At 43.0% G+C, this 22,877-nt stretch overlaps 1 protein-coding gene across 2 annotated transcripts in view; it reads left to right on the top strand.

The window, feature by feature from the left end:
- The window catches only part of LOC139598952 (spindlin-Z-like), a 106,969-nt gene that overhangs the window by 45,160 nt on the left and 38,932 nt on the right, over positions 1 to 22,877 (top strand). Inside the window, exons 2-3 of one of the 2 annotated variants that reach the window (XM_071445880.1) lie at positions 18,129 to 18,268; positions 20,300 to 20,525. In XM_071445880.1, the coding sequence (XP_071301981.1) occupies positions 20,474 to 20,525 (52 nt within the window). In that variant the 5' untranslated portion in view covers positions 18,129 to 18,268; positions 20,300 to 20,473. The remainder of the gene's footprint in view (positions 1 to 18,128; positions 18,269 to 20,299; positions 20,526 to 22,877) is intronic. The other variant, XM_071445879.1, reaches the window with a different exon arrangement.

Below are 22,877 nucleotides of genomic sequence, written 5' to 3'. Positions count from 1 at the left end.
ACACACAAATTTATACATTCCCATTAACTACTGTTTCTTAAGAGATAGGTAGATATCATTTTCCCTATTCACGAGCTTCTATCATTCCCCCAGATGTTCATAAGAACTGACTATGACTTGGGCCTCATCTGTCAAGGTGGTCTCTTAGGACAGGAAAAGCAGCATGTTTGATTGGTGGGTGCAAACACCAGCTTGGTTTGAGTCATCATTGCACTCACCCAGTTCCTTGTGAAGCTCACTCTTGGTTGGTTGAAGTAGTCCCTGATATGTTACTTCCTACAACATACAACTTGCATCACAGATTATTATCCCCCAAGGTTAAATCTCCTTGAGGCACACACTGGATCTTCCCATGCTTCTGCATTACCCACCAATTACACCCAGATCCATGAATGGGTTTGCCTTTTTTCCAAGGAAGAAGTCCACATTGCCTTCCCCAGCTAATTCCCTTCTTCCTCAAATTCTGCTAAATTTAGAACCCAGTGCCCAATGCTCTCAGTATAGTGTTTAACGATCCATTATATTTCTCAGTCTTTTTGGAGGCTTGTAGATGATAGGGCATGTGATACAAGCACTCAGTGCCATGTTCCTTAGCCCAGGAGTTTATGAGGCTATTTCAGAAATGAGTTCCACTGTCCAACAGTTCTCTCTGGGGTATCTCAGAATCCTAGAATGGTTTCAGTTGGAAGAGACCTTAAAAACCATCTAGTTGCAACCTCACTGCCATGGACAGGGACAACTTCCACTAGACCAGGTTGCTCAGAGCCCCATCCAACCTGGCCTTGAACACCTTCAGGAATGGGGCATCCACAACCTCTCTGGGCAACCTGTGCCAGTGCCTCACCACCCTCTGAGTAAAGAATTTCTTCTAAATATCTAATCTAAACTTGCTGTCTTTTAGTTTAAAATCATTGCCCCTTGTCCTGTCACTATCTGCCCATATAAAAGTCCCTCTATTTTTTATACTTTGTAATACTTTGTAATAGTTTTGTTTTTGTATTCCAGTATTTTTCCCAAATGGTTTACCCCAGATTGTACCCCCTCCCTTTACCTGTGTAATCCCTTTCCTTTGCTGAGATCATCCCCAAATCCCCACCCTGGCTCTCTGTCAATCACTCAGCATCCCATCCCCTCCATCTAGAAGTTTCGGTCCAGGACGTCAAGTGATTAGCCAGAGACTAGGGAAAACCCCCCAAGTGTTACCCCATACACTGTCCTAAATGTCTATCCCCCAGTATCCATCCCTTAGGGTCACTTACTGGTTAGTAAAATGTTATCTACTCTAGGTTTACACCTCCCTTTAAATGTAACCTTGGCACCTCTCCCGGGGCTCTCAGCAGGAGGCCCCCTAAGGTGGTAGAGGCTGCTCGGAGCTCCTAGAATAAACCTTGGATTAACCTCTGCTAAGAGTCGACCCCTTCAGGTATTTCCCCACCTCAGCTGGGTTCTGAATTTGTTCATGTGGAAAGTCCCAGACTATAGGGTCAGAAAATTCCTTCAGGATTTGGCCCATATCCTCCCATTTCCCACACCACTAATGATTTCCCACTCCTGGGTCTACTCCTGGGTCAGGGGTCTCATCAGCCCCTCTAGAAATCACAGCCCTCATTCTAGAGAAGCAGCAGACTGTATAGAGGAAGGTTACCAGATTAAATACCAGAAAGATGGTCTCTAACATTCAGGGGAAACTGAACATTCTCCAATAGGGATGTAACAGATTCAGAGGAGAAGAAGGAAAGCAAAGGCTGAAAAGCCTCATTCCCGGCTGCTCCTCCTGTAACAAACTGGATGCATAACCATAGCCACGAACCATTCATACCTGGAGCAGACCTCAGCATGTTTATAAACTTTTCACAAACCATTACCACCAAGCCCAGCAGGATAGCTATTCTGGTCACTGCCCCTCTGCTGTAAAAACTATGTATTAGGGACAATACTAGAGGTATTTCTGGATAAGAAAATAAACCTAGGGACCGTAGAGGTAATAAGATCTCAAAAAAACCTAGGGACTAGAAATGCATACAAGCCTTCACCCCAAGAAACATTATGAATTCAAAAAACATGGCTATTAACTGCTCTATACGAACACAGAGTAATGGCAACCAAAATGCACTCAAAAGAGGGTTTTTTCCACTCTCTCGAGCCACGCGTTGAGCACCAAATTTTGTCCTGGTTTAGGGCAAATTTGGTAGAGAACCTCCAAAGGGGGCCCCTCTAGAAAGCAAACCCACATGGCTCCTCCCCCCAACCGGTTCGGGAAGGATTCCTCAGAGAGAAGTGGAAATAACCTGTTTATTTAACAGGCACAGCACCCCCCAGCACACAAAATGAACAATACTGGATGACACCACTCTTTCACCACTCTGAAAAAGATGACAAATTCAGAAAGTCTCTCCTGGGGGTGGTCGCTCTGTTATCAGTCCCTCCGGTGCTGGGGATAGCTGCTGCAAGCCATAAGGTGCAAACACTCGGTGTTTCCTAGGTCCCAATCCGGAGCAGGTTCGAGTGGTTCCAAGAAAAGGGAAAGAAAAACAGTCCAGGGAAAATTCAGACTGCCTAGCTAAACTAACTAACAAGCAGAAGCAAAAGCAAGAGCAAAGCAGGAGCAAGAGCAAAGTGAAAGCAAGCACAAAAAAACTAAAAGCAAAAGCAGCACTATGTATTGCCCCATCTCTTTGTCCTGACAACTGTAGGGGAGTGACCAGGCTGATAACAAACCAAAACAAAACTTCGCTCTTCAGAGCCAGTCTTGAAGGCACAGAACATAATATCCAGCATAAACAGAACAGACAACTGGGGATACGAGCATCATAATGTCACCCTAGGACAGTTTTAAAAATTGCAACCATGTAGCCTTTTTCCCCCTGAAACCTGGAGGGAATTTCAGAAAGCTAATTTAGCATGAGACTAAATTTAAAACCTCTAATGAAAATTATCTCTTTTGTTCCCTCCCCCTCATCCCTTTCCGAATATGGTGTGTGTTGCTGTAGTGGACCCCCAGCTGGGTAATAATTAGTATTGACTCTGATTCTCAGAAAGCTGATTAATCTCTTTATTATTATATTATTATTAAGAAACCCATTGTTTTATAGACAGTTATTATACAGCTGGACCTAATTGGTCCTCTAATTAAAATACCATCACCATTAGTTAATTAAGAATCTACCCTTTTGTAAACAAATCTCCATAACACATTCCACATGTTCACAGTAACAGGTGCAGCAAGCTAAGAATTATTTATCATCGTTTTCTCTAATCTTCTCATAGCCTTTTCCAGAAAGGCCTGGGAAAGTTTTGTGTTGCTTTCTGTGGTCTGAGAGCTGCTGCTGCTGCTGCAGGTATGTATGTGTAGTTTCCCACTGCCATCTCTATTACCTTCATTTTTCTGTACTGTTTTCATCACTTCAGTTTTGTGTTCATGCTTTTAATTTTTGCCTCTGTGTTGGTAAACAGGTTTTTTATTAATTTTGGCAGAATCTTTTGCCTATAGCTGATTGTAAGCATCAGTTGACGTATTGATAGTTTGTCCGGTTTAGTGAACATGTAGTGTTGTCAATGTTATTTATTTTATAATTAGCCTGCATGTCTTCAGGTTCAGTGTTTTAAGTCTGGAATAGCTGGTATGGTTTCTTCAGTAGTGGGTTATAGGACTTTCTTAGTATTTGGTTTTTTTCCCTTTCTTTCTCTTAAGAATTGTAGGGAGATATAGAGAAGCATTCAATTAAATGGAATGAAGAAGACTAACCAGATGTTCCAATAGTATTTCCAGATTATTCAAAGCCCAGTACAGTGGGAGAAGCCATAATTTGTGAACTATTGAACTAGACCAGCCAAGACGATCATCCTTTTTGCAGGCACTTCTAACTATTCATCAGAGAAAGATTAAGCAATTTGAAAAGCTCTGGACAGACACCATCTAATTTCTACACCACAATACTGGTGTGAATGTTATATCATCAATGGTTATGTTCCTAATATATTTTTTCTACATTTTATACAAAAAGCAAAGGATGAAAAATAAATAAAATATTACGAAAGCACACCATTCTTTTGATGAAAGTGAAGTTACTCATCCCTTTTTTGCTTTTGTTTTGTTTTTAGCAAATCCACAAATGGAAAAATTAGCTGGCTCTGATTAGTTTGTTCGCTTGGGGAGGGGAAGAAATTAGCCTGGGTTTTTTTTGTACATCTACATTTCTAGTGCACCTACATTTCTAGTACATCTACATTTTGAGAGGGGGAGGGGAAAGCAGGGGAGCAAGAGAGAGCACCATGTGGTTTGGAGAGTCTCGGCAGGGGCACTGAATTGGGGAGTACCATTCTTAAACTATGACAACCAAGCACTGAGCCTGGTGTCACTGGCAGCATTTTGGGTTCTTTAATCATGGGTTGGTCTACACCATGCCAGGACTTTTGGCAACAGACAACATACGCCTGTGTCCTTGTTTCAGCTAGAGTTATTTTCTTCTCAGTAGCTGTTACAGTGCTGTGTTTTGGATCCATAATGAGAGTGATGTTGATACAATGATGTTTTGTGGTTTTGCTAAGTCATGTTTCTCCTAAGCCAAGGACTTTTTCCTTGTCTTGTGCTCTGCCAGTGAGGAGGTTTGCAAAAAAATTTTGAGGGAGCATAGCTGGGACAAGTGATCCAAACTGACCAAAGGGATATTCCACATGATAGAACATCATGCCCAGTATATAAACTGGGGGAAGGTAGCTGGAAGAGGAGCCAATCTGGGTTTGGGAAGGAGGGGTCTGGCATTGGTCAGCAGGTGGTGAGCAATTGCATGATACATCACTTGTTTTTCCCCTTTTTATTATCATTATTATTTACCATTATTATTGCATTTTTCCTTATTTCCAATTATTAAACTGTTCGTATCTCAACAACAAGTTTTACTTAGATTTTCCTCCCCATTCCACCCGGTGGGGGGACTGGGGGATGGGGAGAAAGAGAGGGGCATTGAGCAAGTGGCTTCATGGTTTTTTAGCTCCAGCTGGCCTTAAAACCATGACAACCTGTCTCAAATGGGGAATAGGATCTTTGTGCAGCAATTAGTAGGGCTCATTAAAAGAGCTTTAAACTAGATTTGATGGGGGAAAGGTACGAAACCAGGCTCCCTTGAGAAAAGCCTGGTGGCTACACTTCAATATTTAAGGGACAGTGTGTCAGCAAGTTCCTTTGGACTACTCCACTATGTGCTGAGTACACTAGAACACATTTTAAATGCCCTGGCCCTAATGAGTGCAATGCCCTAGCCATCTCAGTGGAGGTAGGGGATGGCGACCTATGCATCAGCAAAGACACTAGGGTTATTGATGTGGTAGAAACCACAGAGGCACCCGAGAATGGTCACATAGGAATTAGGACATCTCCCCCTAAAAAGGGTGGGATCAATAGCCCAACTGAAGTGCATCTGCACCAATGCACACAGCATGGCCAAAAAACAGAAGGAGCTAGAAGCCATTGTGCGTCAGGAAAACTATGACAATAAACATGGTGGGATGACTCCCACAACTGGAGTACTGCAATGGATGGCTAAAAACTCTTCAGAAGGGATGGTTAAGGAAGGAGAGGGAACAGGGTAGCCCTGTATATTAGGGAGTGTTTTGATTATCTAGAGCCTGATAACAGTGATAAAAGGGTTGAGTGTTTATGAGTAAGAATCAGGGACAAGGCCAACAAGACAGATATCCTGGTGGGAGTCAGTTATAGAGCACCCATCCAGAGTGAAGAGACAGACAAAATATTCTATGAGTAGCTTGAAGAAGTCTTGTGCTCACTGGCCCTTGTTCTCATGGGGGACTTCAACCTACCAGATGTCTGCTGGAAATACAACAGAGCAGACAGGAAATGGTCTAGGAGGTTTTGGGAGTGTGTTAAAGGTAAATTCCTGACACAGTTCATGACTGAGCCAACTAGGGAAGGTATTGGGATCCAATTAGTGAGAGATGCCTCTGCCTGAATTAAGGTGCAAACAAGATCATATGCCGAAGTCAATAGTACAGATTTAATTTAACAGTAAATGGGAGGTAGAAAGATAGAAAGAAATAGAAATGGGGGGGAAGGAGAGAGAGAGAGAGGGGTCAACCAGAAGACAGTCACTACCATTAATCCAGCCGTGTCCCATTGGTCCTTCTTCACCCTGGGCTCCTTGGTGGTGGGGGTCCCAGAGTTGTTGTTCTGGGGGTTTCACCTTTATACAGTCCAAGTTCCGAGTATCCACAGGGTAGTCACAAGTGCCGTTCCCATAACTTGGGGTGATAATGTGTATGAACAGTTGCTTCCTTTCCCACAGCAATTTGCCACATTGGGAATTTTTGTCGAGATGTGTAAACCAGGATATGCTAACCAGATCTCGCCTCTACCAGGCTTGGAATTAGTGCCTTCCTGTTGAAAATTCCTCCCTTCTGTGCTTATCTCAGGTTCCTGCTGTGGTGGCTTATCTTATGGCAAGTTCCTTCTGTGGCCTTGACAGTGTTTGAGGCAGGCAACTGTGCTCTTTAAGTCCTTACATAAGGTTCTCGATCTGTTGTTTGTGAACAAAGAAAGACTTGTGGGTGATGTGATGGTTGGAGGCAGTCTTATGATAGTTTTCAATTCTCAGAGATGTAAGGAGTTGTGTCAGCAGTACTGCTATCCCAGAATTCAATGGCCAGTTTAGGAGACTGTTTGAGAAAGTCCTTTGGGAGGCAGTCCTGAAGAGCAAAGGAGTCCAAGAAGGCTGGATGTGCTAGAAGAAAGAAATCTTAAAGGGGCAGAAGCAGGCCATCCCCATGTGCTGAAAGATGAGCTTGTACGGAAGATGACCGGCCAAGCTAAACAGAGAGCTTTATCTGGAAGTCAGAGAGAAAAAAAGAGTTTATCACCTCTGGGAACAGGGGCAGTCAATTCAGGAGGACTAATGGATGTTGGGAGGTTGTGCAGGGAGAAAATTAGAAGGGCCTAAGCCCAACTAGAGCTTAATCTGAATACTGCTATAAAAGACTATCAAATCTGTTTCTATAAATACACTAGCAACAAAAGGAGGGCTAAGGAGAATCTTCATCCTTTATTGGATGTGAAGGGAAACAGTGACAAAAGATGAGGAAAAGGTTGAAGTACTTAATGCTGCTTTCTCCTTTATCTTGAATAAGACCAACTGTTCTCAGGCTACCCAGCCCATTGACCTGGAAGACAGAGACAGGGAGCAGAGTAGGGCCCCCATAATCCAAGGGGAAATGGTTAGAGACCTGCTACACTACTTAGATGTGCACTAGTCTATGGGACAGGATGGGTGCAAGGGTACTGAGGGAGCTGGCCAAAGTGCTCACCAAACCACTTCCAAACATTTATCAAGAGTCCTGGCTAACCAGGGAGGTCACAGTTGGCTGAAGGTTAACAAACATGATGCCTATGTTGAAGAAGGGCTAGAAGGAGGATCCAAGGATCTATAGGCATGTCAGCCTGACCTTGGTGCTGAGGAATGTTATGGAACAGATGATCTTGAGTGCCATTATGTGACATGTACAGGCCACCAGTTGATCAGGTTCTGTCAGTTTGGGTTTATGAAAGGCAGGTCCTACTTGACTGACCTTATCTCCTTCTATGACAAGGTTACCCACTTAGTGGACAAGGGAAAGGCTGTGGATGTTTGTTACATATAGGTAAAAACCTTATAAAAGAAAGGCTTTGTAAAATCATGGCTTAGGCCTGCTACTTTGGCTAAGTACAGCTGGCAGCTAGCCTGATAAGTTCCCATGATAAAACTGTCAGCTTTCATGAGAATGGAATCCTGTAACAGTGAAAAGCTAGTTATTCTCATGAGAAAGAATTCTGAGACTGTGACTGTTAACTGCACCTGTGAAAACTATCCTGAATTGTTGAAGAGAAGAATGCAAACAAAGACTGTAGTCAGCAGGTAGGCACCTCTGGTGAACTGTCCAATCAAATGGGGTAACAAATAGTTACCGACCATTTGGAATTGAGCATGAAATTTTGTAAAACACTATAAATTTGGGATGTGGAAATAAACTGGAGCTTCTCTCTCACTGCTTGAACAAGAGTGTATGTCTCATTTCTATCTCTAATGTGAGGGCATAGCAATAGATGTTGTCTACCTGAACTTCAATAAAGCCTTTGACACCATTTCCCACAGCATTGTTCTGGAGAAACTGTTCACGGCTTGGACAGGTGTCCTCTTCACTGGGTAGAAAAGCATCTGAATATCCGGGCCCAGAGAGAGATGGTGAATGGCATTAAATCCAGTTGGCTTCTGGTTGCAAGTGGGGTTCCCCAGGGCTCAGTATTGAGACGGATTTTATTTAATTTGTCTATTGATGAGCTAGATGATGGGATCAAGTGCATCCTCAGTAAGTTTGCAGGTGACAGCAAGTTGGACGGGAGTGTTGATGTACTTGAGGGTAGGAAAGCTCTACAGGAGTAATCTGGACAGACTGAATCAATGGGCAAGGCCATTTGTATGAGGTTCAATAAGGTAAAGTGCCAGGTCCTGCACTTGGGTCACAACAACCCCATGCAACTCTACAGGCTGGAGGAAGAGTGTCTGGAAAGCTTCCTGGCAGAAAAGGATGTGAGAGTGTTGGTTGACAGCTGGCTGAATATAAGCCAGTGTATGCCCAGGTAGGCAAGAAGGCTAACAACCTCCTGGCTTGAATCAGAAATAGTGTGGCCTGCAGGACTAGGGAAGTAATTGTCCCTTTCTACTCAGCACTGGTGATACTTCACCTCCAATACTATGTGCAGTTTTGGGCCCCTAAGTACAAGAAAGACATTGAGATACTAGGATATGTCCAAAGAAGGGCAACGAGGCTGGTGAAGTGTCTAGGGCACACGTCTTATGAAGTGGCTGAGGGAATGAAGGTTGTTTATTCTGAAAGAACAGGGGGCTGAGGGGATCTTAAAGGACCTGAAAGGAGGTTGTAGCAAGGTGGGTGTCAGTCTCTTTTCCGAGGTAAGAAGTGATATGATGGAAGTAAATGGCGTCAAGTTTTGCCAGGAGAGGTTTAGATTGGATATTAGAAAAAATTTCTTCACAGAAAGGGTTATAAAGCATTGGAACAGGCTGCCCAGGGAAGTGGTTGAGGCACTACCCCTGGAGGCATTGAAAAGACATGTAGATGTGGTACTTAGGGATGTAGTTTAGTGGTTGCCTTGGCAGTGTTATGTTTGCACTTGGACTCAATGATCTTAAAGGTCTTTTATAACCCAAGTGATTCTATGGTTGCAGCAATAAAGCTTTTACTTTCAAGATACTAGGAGATTTAGGAAAGGCCAGTAAAATATCTACCTGTATTGACTGGTTTTGGTGGATGGTAGGTGCTGAATAAATAGGAAGATGCTGTGAGTCAATTTTTCACAATATTATCAGGAAGGAAAACTTTTTTTATTATCTTGTACTATATATAAAATAAATAGCAATGTATCTCTTGGGTTGATCTAAAAAGGAATATATTTGCTTTGTTTCTTTGGTCAGCTACCCTTATTCATATCAGAAACATTGTTTACTTTAACATTTACGGAAGCTGTAATATAAAAACAAGCAAATTATGGGTACACAGAGAGGTAGTTTTCATTAGAAAGATTAGTTTCTTCTGCCTAGAAGACTAATCTACAGCTGAACTTCTTGCATGGTCTACTAGGGAGTTCTGATAATCCACACTTGGCATGTCCTTGGATTAGTTTTCATTGAAATCCCATTAGTGATTTGAAAGATAAAATATAAGTATGCTTACAAAATTTGAAAGCATTTTAGGCTGCATACTTTTTCAAAAATAATTGGAAAGTACAGAAATATAATAAATAGAAAACACAATGTGACAACTATAATGAGCTTATCCTTCTGTCAAGAAAACCATTTAAAGTAGATGTTAATTTTGAGGACTCTTCCAGGCATACTTATTTATGATGCTATTTAATTATACATATTACAGAGAGGGGGAATGCACTTTGCATCTTTCTCTGAAGCCTTCAGCATACAGAATAGTTCAGGAATAATTGGAAAACCTGTAGACTGACAATATGGACATTTTATGCAAGCTGTTGCTTTCTTTTTTGTTTGAGTTGGTAACCTTTTCCCCAGAAATGTTAGTAAAATAAAATGCTGGAAAAAAATCAAATATGCTTGAGAGTTTAGTTAAAGCATAGTTTTGCATAACCATTTAAAATAATGATTTGGGATTGTATGGATAATGTTGTTTACTGCTGAGTATCATCTCCTTCTGTTATTCTCCAAAAGAAGCTAGAATAACATTTTTCCTAAAATGTATTAAGAGAATTGAACAGTGTGATAAATTGTTCTTGCTTCTTCTGAGGGCTATGATTAGCATACTTCATTAGGGGATTGGACCATCTACATTGTAGCAGAATTAAGTGTTAAGGCTCCCAGTGGAAGAAATAAAATTCACCAACTTGTCAGTGGAGTTCTAACTTAATTGCTGATGTCCTGGGAAATTAAGGTAATAGAAAGGAGAGGTTTCTTTTCTACCAAATCTTGTTCACCTTTTTTTATGTCACTGCAGGAGAGACATGTACTGAGTTAGTCCATAACTTTATAAACACAGGAAAAACCCATCCCTGTAATACTTCTCACAGAAACAACATTGCATTAAATCCCAGTGTTATCTTTTCCTCCTTAAAAATTATACTGGATTAGTAGGAGAACTCAGACAGTATTTGCATTGGTCATGGAACTCGAATTAAGTTCATCAGATGGACAGATCTTACATGTGATAGAAACTAGGAGTTTTAGTTCTTGGATATGAATCCACAAGGTGTTAAAACAGATGATCTAGGGGCCTTTTCAACTTTGACAATAATAGGAGGAAAAGTTAACTTGTTTTAGAAGACAGGCAAGATTCAACCTTATGTCTGACTACTTAAGGAGGTGCAACTCTCATGTCCAAAGCTGAATTACAATAATTTTTAATTTTTCCAAAAAGAAAAAAGCAATGCGTTGTTAGTGATGCTAGCTGCTTGTGTTGCTTCTAAAGGCCTTCTAGAAATAGATATGCTTGTAAAGAAATCAGAGAATAGTTTTTAAATGCTTAGGTCCTATAAAAAACAACAGCATGAGAGGCAGATGTTTAGTTTCTGGAAAATCTGTCCAGATGTTCAGTGTATTCTTTGCAGCTGGAACATTCTGCTTCTAGAAGGGTACTGACAATACCTGAAGCATTTTTAATACCAGTAGTTCTTGTTGTTGCAAGTTGCCCTCTATGTAGAGGAAAAAAGACGTGTCTCAAATTTGAAGAAGAGTACTATTGGAAATGAGAAAATACTAAAGGAACAAATTCTCATCTGAAAACTTCAGCTGCAGAGAACAGGGAAGAGAGTAATGTGTAGTTAGTAGCCATATGCTTACATATATGCTGTTTCAACTTGTTTCAGCTAAGCAATAAGTAGCAAGCAGATCTGAAAGGATATTATATGGCTGCCTACCCATAGAATGGAAATGGGATCTATCTTCCTCCCTTTCTTATTCAAAAATCAATGTGTACTTGGAATAAGAATGGATTTCCTTTCTAGCTGTCTATAACTGACAGTCTAATTTACTAGCTTTAAATATAAAATAGGAAAACCTGTTTGTTTGTGTTTTCTATGAATACTGGTGATTCTATTCATTCTGTATACCTTGAAATTCTCAATTGTTTAATGTATATAAAAGCTTATGTGTCATATTTGTTACGGATATTTTTACTTGCTTTCAGCTGTACTAGATAAAGTTCTTGGTGATTATAAAATGTGTTTCACCTTTTAGATTCATATGGTAAAATGCCCACCTGAATTACTGGTATAGTTCTTTCTCTTTCGCTGTAAACAGTTGTGTATGCATGGAGGATACATCTGCTCTAGCACCCGGAAGACCTCCTCCCCCTCCTTCTTCACTGACTTTGGTCTCTGCAGGGCTGTTTCTCATATATTCTCACTCCTCTCTTTCAGCTTCTGCTGTGCAGCAATTTTTCCCCTTCTGTCAGACATATGAGCAGCTTCTGGTATCTTCTCACAAAAACCACCCCGCAGCACCCCCTCTCCCAAAACCCAATAAAACAGTTTGCTGTTTATTCTCTGTGTTTTCACTAGTGACCCACTGATTGAAGTCTTTGATACTTGTAAATGCAGTGCTGTTCATAGTCATCCCTTGGAATTAGATGTCATATGCTACTTATGGAGGCTGCCACTCCTTTAAAGACAAAATCCCACATTCATGTTGGGTATGGAATTTCTGCTGTATTCTTAAGGCTAACAAAATATTAAGCCAGTCAGATGGAGATTGGGTGTCATGGCCATAATTTGTAGGCTACTAGAATATCTGGAAGAATCCTTTGGTTGCAGTAGGATTTATAAGTGCATGAAAAAGTTCCTTCATTGCATACTTCCAAGAAGTAGAGGTTCAATTCTAGATATGAAAAAAATAGTTCTTGATACATGGGAAAAAATTACCCCCTTCAGTGCTTAATTTCCAAACAGCTGAACTTGGGTAGTCAATTTCAGTGATATGGCACTAGTGTTCTGGAGATGTTAAACCTTTGGGAAGTCTCACATTTTATGGTTGTTTTCATATGTGGATTTTATTTTTTTTAAGATACCATGTATACTTATACATATATATGTATGTGAATGTTTGAGACAAAGATTACCCTTCGTTGTAGGATGCATAGAGTTAGCTTCAAAATTGATCTCTCTCCCAGTAATACAAAGCTTTTGAAGATGCAAGTCCTAGTGAAATATCTCCAAACTCTGGGTCCTTGAACTGGATATAGTGTGATATTCTTATAATTTAGACCATTTGTCCAGGATCTCAGTGTCAAATGTAATAACTCTGTATTTGGGGTTTTTCCTTTAGAATCATAGAATCATTAAGGTTGGAAAAGACCTCTAAGACCACAAGTCCAGCCTTCAACCTAGCACTAGCACCATGTTCTCCACTAAACCATGTTCTCAAATGCCATATCCACATGGTTTTTTGAACACTTTCAGGGATGGTGACTCAAACACTTCCCTGGGCAGCCTATTCCAATGCTTGACAACTCTTTCAGTGAAAAGATTTTTTTCTCATATCTAATCTAAACTTCCCCTGGTGCAACTTGAGGCTGTTTCCTCTTGTCTTGTCACTTGTTACCTGGGAGAAGAGACCAACACCCACCTCATACCACCACCTTTCAGGTAGTTGTAGAGAGCAATAAGGTTTCCCCTGAGCTTCCTTTTCTCCAGGCTAAACAACAGAATCACAGAATATGCTAACTTGGAAGGGAACCACAAGGCTCATCGAGTCCAATACCTGGCCCTGTACAGGACCATCCCCAATAGTCAAACCATGTGCCCAAGAGTATTGTCCAAAAGCTTCTTGAAATCTGGCTGGCTTGGTACTGTGGCCACTTCCCTGGGGAGCCTTTTCCAGTGTTCAACCACCCTCTGGGTGAAGAAACTTTTTCTAATATATGACCTAAACCTCCCCTGACACAACTTGAGGCCATTCCCCTGTGTCTTGTGACTGGTCACCAGAGAGAAGAGATCAGTGTCTGCCCCTCCTCTTCCCTTCATGAGGAAGTTGTAGACTGCAATAAAGTCTCCTCTCAGTCTCCTCTTCTCCAGGCTGAACAGACCAAGTGATCTCAGCTGCTCCTCTTATGGCTTCCCCTCAAGACCAAGATGTGCTCCAGACACTTCACCAGCTTTGTTACCCTTCTCTGGACGTGCTTCAGCACCTCAATGATCTTTTTGAAGTGAGGGGCCCAGAACTGAACGCAGTAGTTGGGGTGTGGCCCCACCAGTGCCAACTACAAGGGGACAATCACTTCCATAGTCCTGCTGGCCTCTCTATTTTCAATACAAGTCAGGATGTCATTTGCCTTCTTGTCCACCTTGGCACACTGCTGGGTCATGTTCAGCCAGCTGTCAACCAACACTTCCACATCCTTTTCTGCTGGGCATCTTTCCAGACATTCTTCCCCAAACTTGCAGCACTGCATGGGGTTGTCATGACCCAAGTGCAGGACTCAGCACTTCAACTTATTGAACTCCATGTGGTCAGCCTCAGCTCATCAATCTAGCCAATTGTTATGAACAAGAGTGTTTGAGATTGCTTTAAAAATCACTGTCAAGTGAATGAGCAAAAGCCAGATCCCTCTCCAGCAAATCAACACTCTTGCCCAACTTTGTGTCTTCTGTGAACTTGCTTAGGGTGCACTTGATCCCCTCACCCAGGTCCTCAGTGAACATGTTAAACAGAACTGTCCCCAATACTGAGCCCTGGGGAACACCACTCATGACTGACTGCCAGCTGGTTGTAACTCCATTCACCACCACTCTCTGGGCCTGGCCATCCAGCCAGATTTTTACCCAGCGAAGAGTTCACCTGTCCAAGCCATGGGAAGCCAATTTCTCCAGGAAAATGCTGTGGGAAATGGTGGCAAAGGCTTTAGTGAAGTCTAGGTGGACAATATCTACAGCTTTTCTGTCATCTACTAAGCAGGTGACTTTGTCATAGAAGGAGATCAGGTTTGTCAAGCAGGTCCTGCCTTTCATAAACCCATGCTGGCTGGCCCTGATCCCCTGGTTGTCCTGTATGTATCACATGATGGTATTCAAGATGATCTGCTCCATGCCCTTCCCCGGCACAGAGGTCAGGCTGACAGGCCTGTTGTTCCCCAGATCCCCCTTTTGACCCTTCTTATAGATAGGTGTCACATTTGCTAATTTCCAGTCACCCGGTTTTATTACGGTGGGGTTTTCGGGGTCTCTCTAACCCCAGCTGCCGTAGGTGTCTAGATAGCGTAGTCCTGGTAATCACAACCTGTCCAGGTCCCTCAGGCAGGCTCTCAGCTGCAGGCAATCTTAGCAAGCAGCTCAGCTCTTAAGTGAGATCAGCTCTTTGGTGAATTCGGCTCTTTAGTGATTTCAGCTCTTTGCTTGCTAAGTGCTTCGGCAGATGCAGGGAGAGAGAGAAGTGCCGTATGAGGTTCCACTGAGGTGTCTTTATTGGCAGCTTCTGTGAAGGGTCACAGTGACAGCTCTTCTGCAGAACTGGGCAGAAGTAGGTGTTTATATAGGGTATAGGAGTTTTGAGAAACAGTCCAATAGTTAGGGTCGAGGCGAATATGACCTGTCGTCTTACAGAGAGATAACGAGGGTCCAGAGGTGGAAGAGGGGCTTTTTTGGTCCAGTCATCATGACTAGGAATTTCTTATCTTAGGCAACTGACCGCCAGGGAGGCCTTGCAGGCCCTGTGGCTGCTACAACCCAGAACCTCCCTGGTTGACCAGGGCTGCTGGTAAATGATTGAAAGTGGCTTGGTAAGCACTTCAGCCAGCTCCCTCAGTACCCTTGAGTGAATCTCATCTACCCCCATCGACTTGTGGAGGTCTAAGTGGCACTGCAGGTCACTGACCATTCCCTCCTGGATTATGGGGGCTTTATTCTGCTCCCCATCTCTGTCTTCCAGCTCAGGAGGCTGGGTACCCTGAGGACAACTGGTCGTACTAAAGATTGAGGCAAAGAAGACATTCAGTACTTCAGCCTTTTCCTCATCCTTTCTTATTATGTTTCCCCCCTCATCCAAAAAAGGATGGAAATTCTTCTTCTCCCCGCTTTTGTTGCTGATGTATTTGTAGAAACACTTTTTGTTGTCTTTTACAGCAGTGGCCAGAGACAAAGCTCTCTGTTCTGCCATGCTAGTTGTCTTCTGTGCTGGTTCATCTTTCAGCATGGGGACAGCCTGCTCCTGCTCCTTTAAGATTTCCTTCTTAAAGCACATCCAGCCTTCCTGGACTATTTTGCCCTTAAGGACTGCCTCCCAAGCGACTCTCTCAACAAGTCTCCTAAATAGGCCAAAGTCTGCCCTCCAGAAGTCTAAGGTGGCAGTTATGTTGACATCTCTCCTTATTTCTTTAATAATTGAAAACTATAATTTCTTGATTGCTTTGCCCAAGATGGCCTCTGATTTTCACTCTGAGCAGTCCTTCTGTATTTACAAACAGCAGGTCCAGCAGGGCACCTTCCCTGGTTGTCTCATTTACCAGCTGTGTCAGGAAGTTCTCTTCCATTCACTCCAGAAACCTCCTGGACTGTTTCCTCTCTGCTCTGTTGTATTTCCAGAAGACATCTGGTAGGTTGAAGTCTCCCATGAGAATAAGGTCCAACAATCACAAGATTTCCCCCAGCTGCTTACAGATTATTTCATCTGCCTCTTCATCCTACTTGGGTGATCTATAACACTCTCACCAGGACATCTGCCTTCTTAGCCTTCTCCCTGATTCTTACTGTAGTGGATTGACTCTGGCTGGATGCCAGACACCCACCAAAGCTGCTCTATCACTCCCCTCTGTAACCAGACAGGAGACACAAAATATAAAAAAAGGATTCATGGGTTGAGAGAATGTCTGGGGGAGATCACTCACCAAATACTGTCATGGGCAAAACACTCAAATTTGAGGTATTAATTTAATTTATTACTCATAAAATCAGAGTAGAACAATGAGAAGTAAAATAAGATCTTAAAAACACCTTCCCCACATCCCTCCCTGCTTCCCAAGCTCTACCTCCTCCCCCCAAGCAGCACAGGGAGACAGGGAATGAGGATTATACTCAGTTCATCACAAGTTGTTTCTGCTGCTGCTCAGGGAGAGGAGTCCTTCTCTTGTTCCAATGTGGGGTCTCTCCCACAGGAAACAGTTCTCTATGAACTTCTCCTGCGTGAGTCCATCCCACGAGCAACAGTCCTCCCCAAATTGCTGCAATGTGGGTCACTCTTCCCATGGAATGCAGTCATTCAGGCACAGCTTCTTCAGTGTGGATCCCCCACAGGGTCACAAGTCCTACCAGGAAACCTGCACCTGCATGGGCTCCTCCCTCCATGGGACTGCAAGTCTCTGCCAGGAGCTACCAAAACCTGGCCATAAAACCCCAGTACACTTACTGATAAACACTCGATTCTATAATACCATCATGTGAGAGACTGAAATGATAACGGCTAATTACTCAATCGGCCATTTGCAAAAGCAGCAGAGTGCTTTGCTGAGAGCAGGTTTGTACCCCCCAACCGAAGGTGAGGAGGAGAGTTTTTGGGTATGTGGTGGCAAAGCCTCTGCTCTGCAAAAAACAGCCCAGGTGCAGAGGGGGTGCACATTTACCACCAGAGGATGACCACTACAAACTGACCTTTGTTTAGATAAACTTGTTGAGCCCTGCAATTGTGTACTGGATAACCTGTGACTATTGTTAACAAGCTGGGTTTTAAGCCAGATAAGGGAAAAGGCCCATAAGAAGCAGATCCTGTGTGGTGGGATAATGCTTTTTATCATGTCAATGTCCTCCCTCTCGATAAGGCTCAGGTGGAAAACTCATATATATACACCAGTCATTCAGTGTCCCTCTAATCCACCCCAAGGGATCTATTAACAAGAACAAGGTCATAACACATTATCAAGCTCCAAAGAATCAAAACACTCCCTAACATACAGGGCTAGCCCACTGCCTCTCCTTCCTTGCCTATCCCTTCTGAAGAGTTTATAGCCATCCTTTGCATCAGTCCAGTCGTGCAAATCATCCCACCATGTTTCTGTGGTGGCAACTGTCATAGTTTTCCTGATGTGCAATAGTTTCCAGTTCCCCCTGTTTGTTGCCCATGCTGTGTGCATTGGTGTAAACTCACTTTAGTTGGGCTAATAACCCTATTGCCTTTTTGTGGGGAGAAGCTCTTATTCATGTGACCATTCTCAGGTACTTCTGGGATTTTTAACACATCATTAACCCTTGCATCCTTACTTTTGCATGGATCTCCATCCCCTACCTCCACTGATATGGCAGACTGAAGGACCTTGGTAGCACACTGTCCCTCAAACATTTGCATGGTACCCCCAGGCTTATCTCTGTTGAGCCTGGTTTTGTCCACATCCCCTTCAAATGTAGTTTAAAGCTGTCTCACTGAGCCCTGCTAACTCCTGAGCTAAAATCTTTTTTTTTCCCCCTTTGAGATGGATGGACCCCATCTGTTGCCAGCAGGCTCGGTGTCATGTAAACTGACCCATGATCAAAACCCAACCCCCAAAATTCTAATGGTAACACCAGTCTCAAAGCCAGGTGTTCATCTGCATGATTTTCCTGTTTATCGCCCCATCATTCCCTGCAGGGAACTGGCAGGACAGAAGAGAACACAACTTGTGCTCCAGATCCTTCGACCAGTTGTCCCAAGGTCCTGAGGTCCCTCTTGGTTGTCTGCAGCCTTCTTGCTGGTACTTTGTCACTGCCCACCTGAAAAAGCAGTAACAGGTAATAGTGGGACGTACCATGCTGGGAAGTATCTTGGTGATGTCCCTTACCCAGGCCCCAGGAAGGCAGCATACTTCCCTATGGGTTGGGTCCAGTCAGCATATTGGGCCCTTTGTTCCTTTTAAAAGAGTCATCAATGACTACCACTTTACTACTACAACCCTTCTTTTTTTTTTTAAGTGAGGAGGTCATGATGCAGTAGGCAGGCTGCCCTGCCCTAGGCAACCCCTCCAGCCTGGATGGACTTTCATCCACATTCTCATTTCCCTGGTCCTCAGATTCCAGGGGTCATAACTATTGTATAAGGGCATCTGGGAAGGTGAAGTAGCTCAGGAGGGGATTTGCCTGCCATCCTGAGTAGAAACCCATTTCTACACCCCTCCATCTCCACAGTCCCCTCCTTCTTCCTGGTGGGGAGAGGGTAGGATATCTATTGCTACTTGTGAAGTAGATGGTGGGTCATCTGTCTAAGGCATGGTAGAGTCCCACTCCACTGGTCAATCTCCTCAGAGTCCCTAATACTTCTTAGCCTTTCTACTTCTCTCAGCTCTGCCACTGGGCTGAGCAGATTGTTGACCTGATTGCACCTCACATAGCTGTTTTCTCTGTTGCCCTGTGTTCTGGTTTAGGGCAAATTTGGGAGAAAACCTCCAAAAGGGCCACCCCACAAAGCAAACCCACATGGCCCCTCCCCCCCAACCGGTTCGGGAAGAATTTACTCAGAGAGAAGTGGAAAAAACCTGTTTATTTATCAGGCAAAGCACTCCCCAACACAAAAAATGAAAAATACCAGATGACAAAACTCATTCATTGCTCTAAAGAGATGACAAATTCAGAAAGTCTCTCCTGTGGGTGGTCGCTCTGTTATCAGTCCCTCCGGCACTGGGAAAGGCTGCTGCCCAGAGTAGGCCTTGGTAGGCTACAAAGTGCAAGCTCTCAGTGTTTCCCTGGGTCCCAGTCCAGAGCAGGTTCGAATGGTTCCAAAAAAAAAAAAAGGGAAAGAAAAACAGTCCAGGGAACTTCTCTGCCTCAGCTAGCTAAACTAACTAAAAAACGATGGAGCGCGGTGTTCTGCCTCATCCATGCCCAGACACCACAGTGGAGGACTGAGAGCAGGCTGATAACAAAACTCTGTGCTTCTTCTTCTCCCTGCCTTCACTCTCAGAGCCAGTCTTGAAGGCACAGAATGTAATATCCAGCATAAACAGAACACCCGGTTGGGGATACAAGTATCATAACATCACCCTAGGATACCCTCTAGGAGCAGCGCCCGACTCTGGCACTCCTTGCAGCCTAAGACCTGGATGGCTGTGTGTTTTTGTGAACACTCCATTTGGGTTGCCGCATCCTTTCTGGTGTGCATAGAGGAAACAGATTCTGTCTAAGTCGAAACCATATCTGTGCTCCCTTGGCAAGGGTGATGGCCATCAACTCAGCTAACTACTCCAGCTGCAGAGCCTCAGTGCTCTCCCTGCACACCCTTCCTCGTGGTCTGCCATGCAAACTTCTGCACCATGCCACGCATTGTTTGTGGGGTTTTTTTCCACAGAAGGTGGAAAAATCCCACTTGGCTTTTTTTTTTTTTTTTGTTCAAGTCTATTGACAGATGGGTGCTGTAATGCAGACAAGAATGTTTACCTTCCATGCCTTGCATCTCTCACAGTAACCATCTGTGTAAGCATAAAGGTGGTACAGACTAAGCTGAAAACTATTATAGAAACTTTCAGAGGAAATATGGAGTTTTGTCCCTGAAATACAATAATTTTTTTAAAACAGGAATAGCTGCTTTGTAACTTGGGGGGGGGGGGTGAGAATCCTATGCTTTCATGCTCTCTCTACTGGTGTTTTCATTATAATTTTCAAATGTAGTATGGGAGTTCTGAAAATTAGTTCATAGTATGGAATGCATCCAGTATAACAGAATATGAAGAGACTTCTCATTGAACATGAAAGAAAAAATATTCTGTTTCACTTCATTGTTTATTTTAACCAAATCTCAAATCAGGCTATCTTTTCTGATTTGTTTTTCAGAGTGATATAACTGAAAGTGCTTCTCCTATATTTGAGGAAGAACGAATTGATGATTGGATGGTATATTAATAAGTAGCTGTTGTATTACGAGAATAAAAAGATATCTGGGGAGTTGGGAAGAACTGGATTTTGACCCTAGTCTAGCAGCTCTGCTGCTCACTTAAACACAGATGAATGAAGACCCCATTTGGAAAATCACCAGGTCAGCGGTCCAGAGCTGATGCAGGTGAGGTGTTACTGAATTTGAGTATTGTTGTTTTTTAGTGGGTAAAAAAGTGTCCTTACAGAGTTTTCTTATGTACTCATGGCTTTATGAAACTGTTACTTTTTGGTTTTGATTGGGACGGTTGATGGTTGTTGGGGTTTTTTTTAAGATAAGAATTATTGGAATTGTGGGATTGAAAGGATATACATAAATTTAAGCTGTACAGAATTACATTTATGAAGTTGTACTGGTTTTGGCTAGGATTGAGTTAAATAACTTTGCAGTAACTGGCCTGGTGCTATGTTTTGGATTTGTGCTGAAAAGTGTTGATAACACTGATGTTACTGCTGAATGGTGCTTATACAGTGTCAAGGCCTTCTCTCTTTCTCATGTTGCAAGAGAAAGACAAACATAGGTGGTGATGGAATTATTTGCTGGATGTTTCCTAATTTTAGGTGTAGATTAGGAAAGTGTACCAGGTAGTCATTATTAGGAGACTTCAAAACCAACCTTAGTTTAAGACAATTTTATGGGGTGCAGACTTTGAAATGTTATCTCCCCTTAGTTTTAACCACTTCCCTTTCAACAATAAGAAGAGACAAATATGAAGAGATAAGTGAAAAAATAACCGTTTACTAAAAAAAAAAACAGCAATAAACAAGAAAACAGCAATAACCACTAGATACAAAGGTGCTGAGTTACATGGCGCTCTCCCCGAGAAAAAAGAAAACAATATGGCTACCACCTGGACAGCCTAGTGGCCCAGAGGACAAAGACAAGATGGTGGAGAAGCTCCCATTTGCCAAGGTGGCAGCCACCATGGCAGCCCATGTGGCCCAGAGGACAAAGACAAAATGGCAGAGAAGCCCTCTTCTCCAGACCGTGCAGCCATGAGAGAGAACAAAGGAAAACAAAACAGCAACCAAGCCTCTGCAGTTCCAGAACTCCCCCCCACCCCCAAACAACAAAAGGAGCAGGGAAAAAGAAAACCTGGAATAACCTATTTTTGTCTAAAAGGCTCCAATGCTGCTGAAACACTGGAAGAAACTTCCTGACATTTGCAGACTCAACCCCCACTCAGTAGCTTGAAACTCATGTAGAGTGACTCCAATGCTGCTGAAATGCTGATTCCTGTGAGGCAGCAGGAGGCAGGGATTCTCTTGCTCTTTTCTTGCTGAAAGACCTTGCAATATGATATAAATTAAAATTATAGTGAGTTTGTTGTATTTTATTAAAATAATTTTTTAAAAAAATAACTGGGAGAAAAAAGCTATCAAAAGCACAACTAGGTTAAGTGACAAGAAGCTGGAATTAGAAAACCAAATCAGGTGTTATGACTTAGAAGTGGTGGCTTCTTTGAAAAAGCTAGTTTTCCTCTGTCCTGCCTGTCTGCCTACAAAGGTGCAAGGAGCACAGTTGCCTGTCTCACTGTCAAGGTGTCCTGGTTCCAGCCAGGACAGAATTAATTTTTTTCAGTAGCCAGGAGGGAGCATGACTGGAGTACGGAGGTTATTCTATATCATCTCATGTCATTGCTGGGACAATGGGGAGAAGGGGCTCCTTCCAGAAGAGAAAATATGGCAGAGGGAGCCTTCTGGTATTGTCTGTTATCGTGGAGTTTTTCCATGTGAATCATTTCTTTTCTTGTACATTCTGTTATTAATATTGTTGCTGTTACTGTTCATTTTCTTATCTTATTGTTGTTTCCAGTAAATTGTTCTTATCTCAACCCGTGATCTTTGCTTTTTGTGCCTCTAGCTCTCCTCTCCAGCCATCCACAGTGGGGAGGAGGAGGTGAAAACAGGGGAGCAAGAGAGAACAGTGTGTGGTTTGGAGAGTTGGTGGGGGCACTGAATTGGGAAGTACCATTCCTAAACCATGGCACAAGGTCACAGAAGGAACTTGCCATAAGATAAGCCACCACAGTGGGAACTTGACTTAAGCACAAAAGGGAGGAATTTGCAACAGGAAGGCACTAATTCCAGGCCTGGTGAGGCAAGATCTGGTTAGCACATCCTGGTTAATGCATCCAGACAATAATTCCCACTGTGGAAAAGAGAGCAACTGCTCATACACATATCACCCCAAGTTATGGGAACAGCATCTGTGACCACTCTGTGATACTTGGAACTTGGACTGTATAAAGATGGTACCCTCAGAAGAACGATTCTGGGACCCCCACCACTGAGAAGCCCAGAGTGAAGAAGGACCAATGGCATGCTGCTGTATTCGTGGGTGGTGACTGTCTTCTGCTTGATTTCTCTCTCTCTCTCTCTCTCTCTCTCCACCCTTTACTCTTTTCTATTTCTTTCTATCTCTCTACCTCACATTTATTGTAAAATGAAATCCGTATTGCATATGGTCTCATTTGCT

The sequence above is a fragment of the Agelaius tricolor genome, unplaced genomic scaffold (genome assembly GCF_023055355.1).
Source record: "Agelaius tricolor isolate 1412-34295 unplaced genomic scaffold, bAgeTri1.0.p SCAF_21, whole genome shotgun sequence".
Classification (NCBI taxonomy): domain Eukaryota; kingdom Metazoa; phylum Chordata; class Aves; order Passeriformes; family Icteridae; genus Agelaius; species Agelaius tricolor.
Note: the sequence above shows the minus strand (reverse complement) of the source record. Positions and strands in the feature narration are given on the sequence as shown.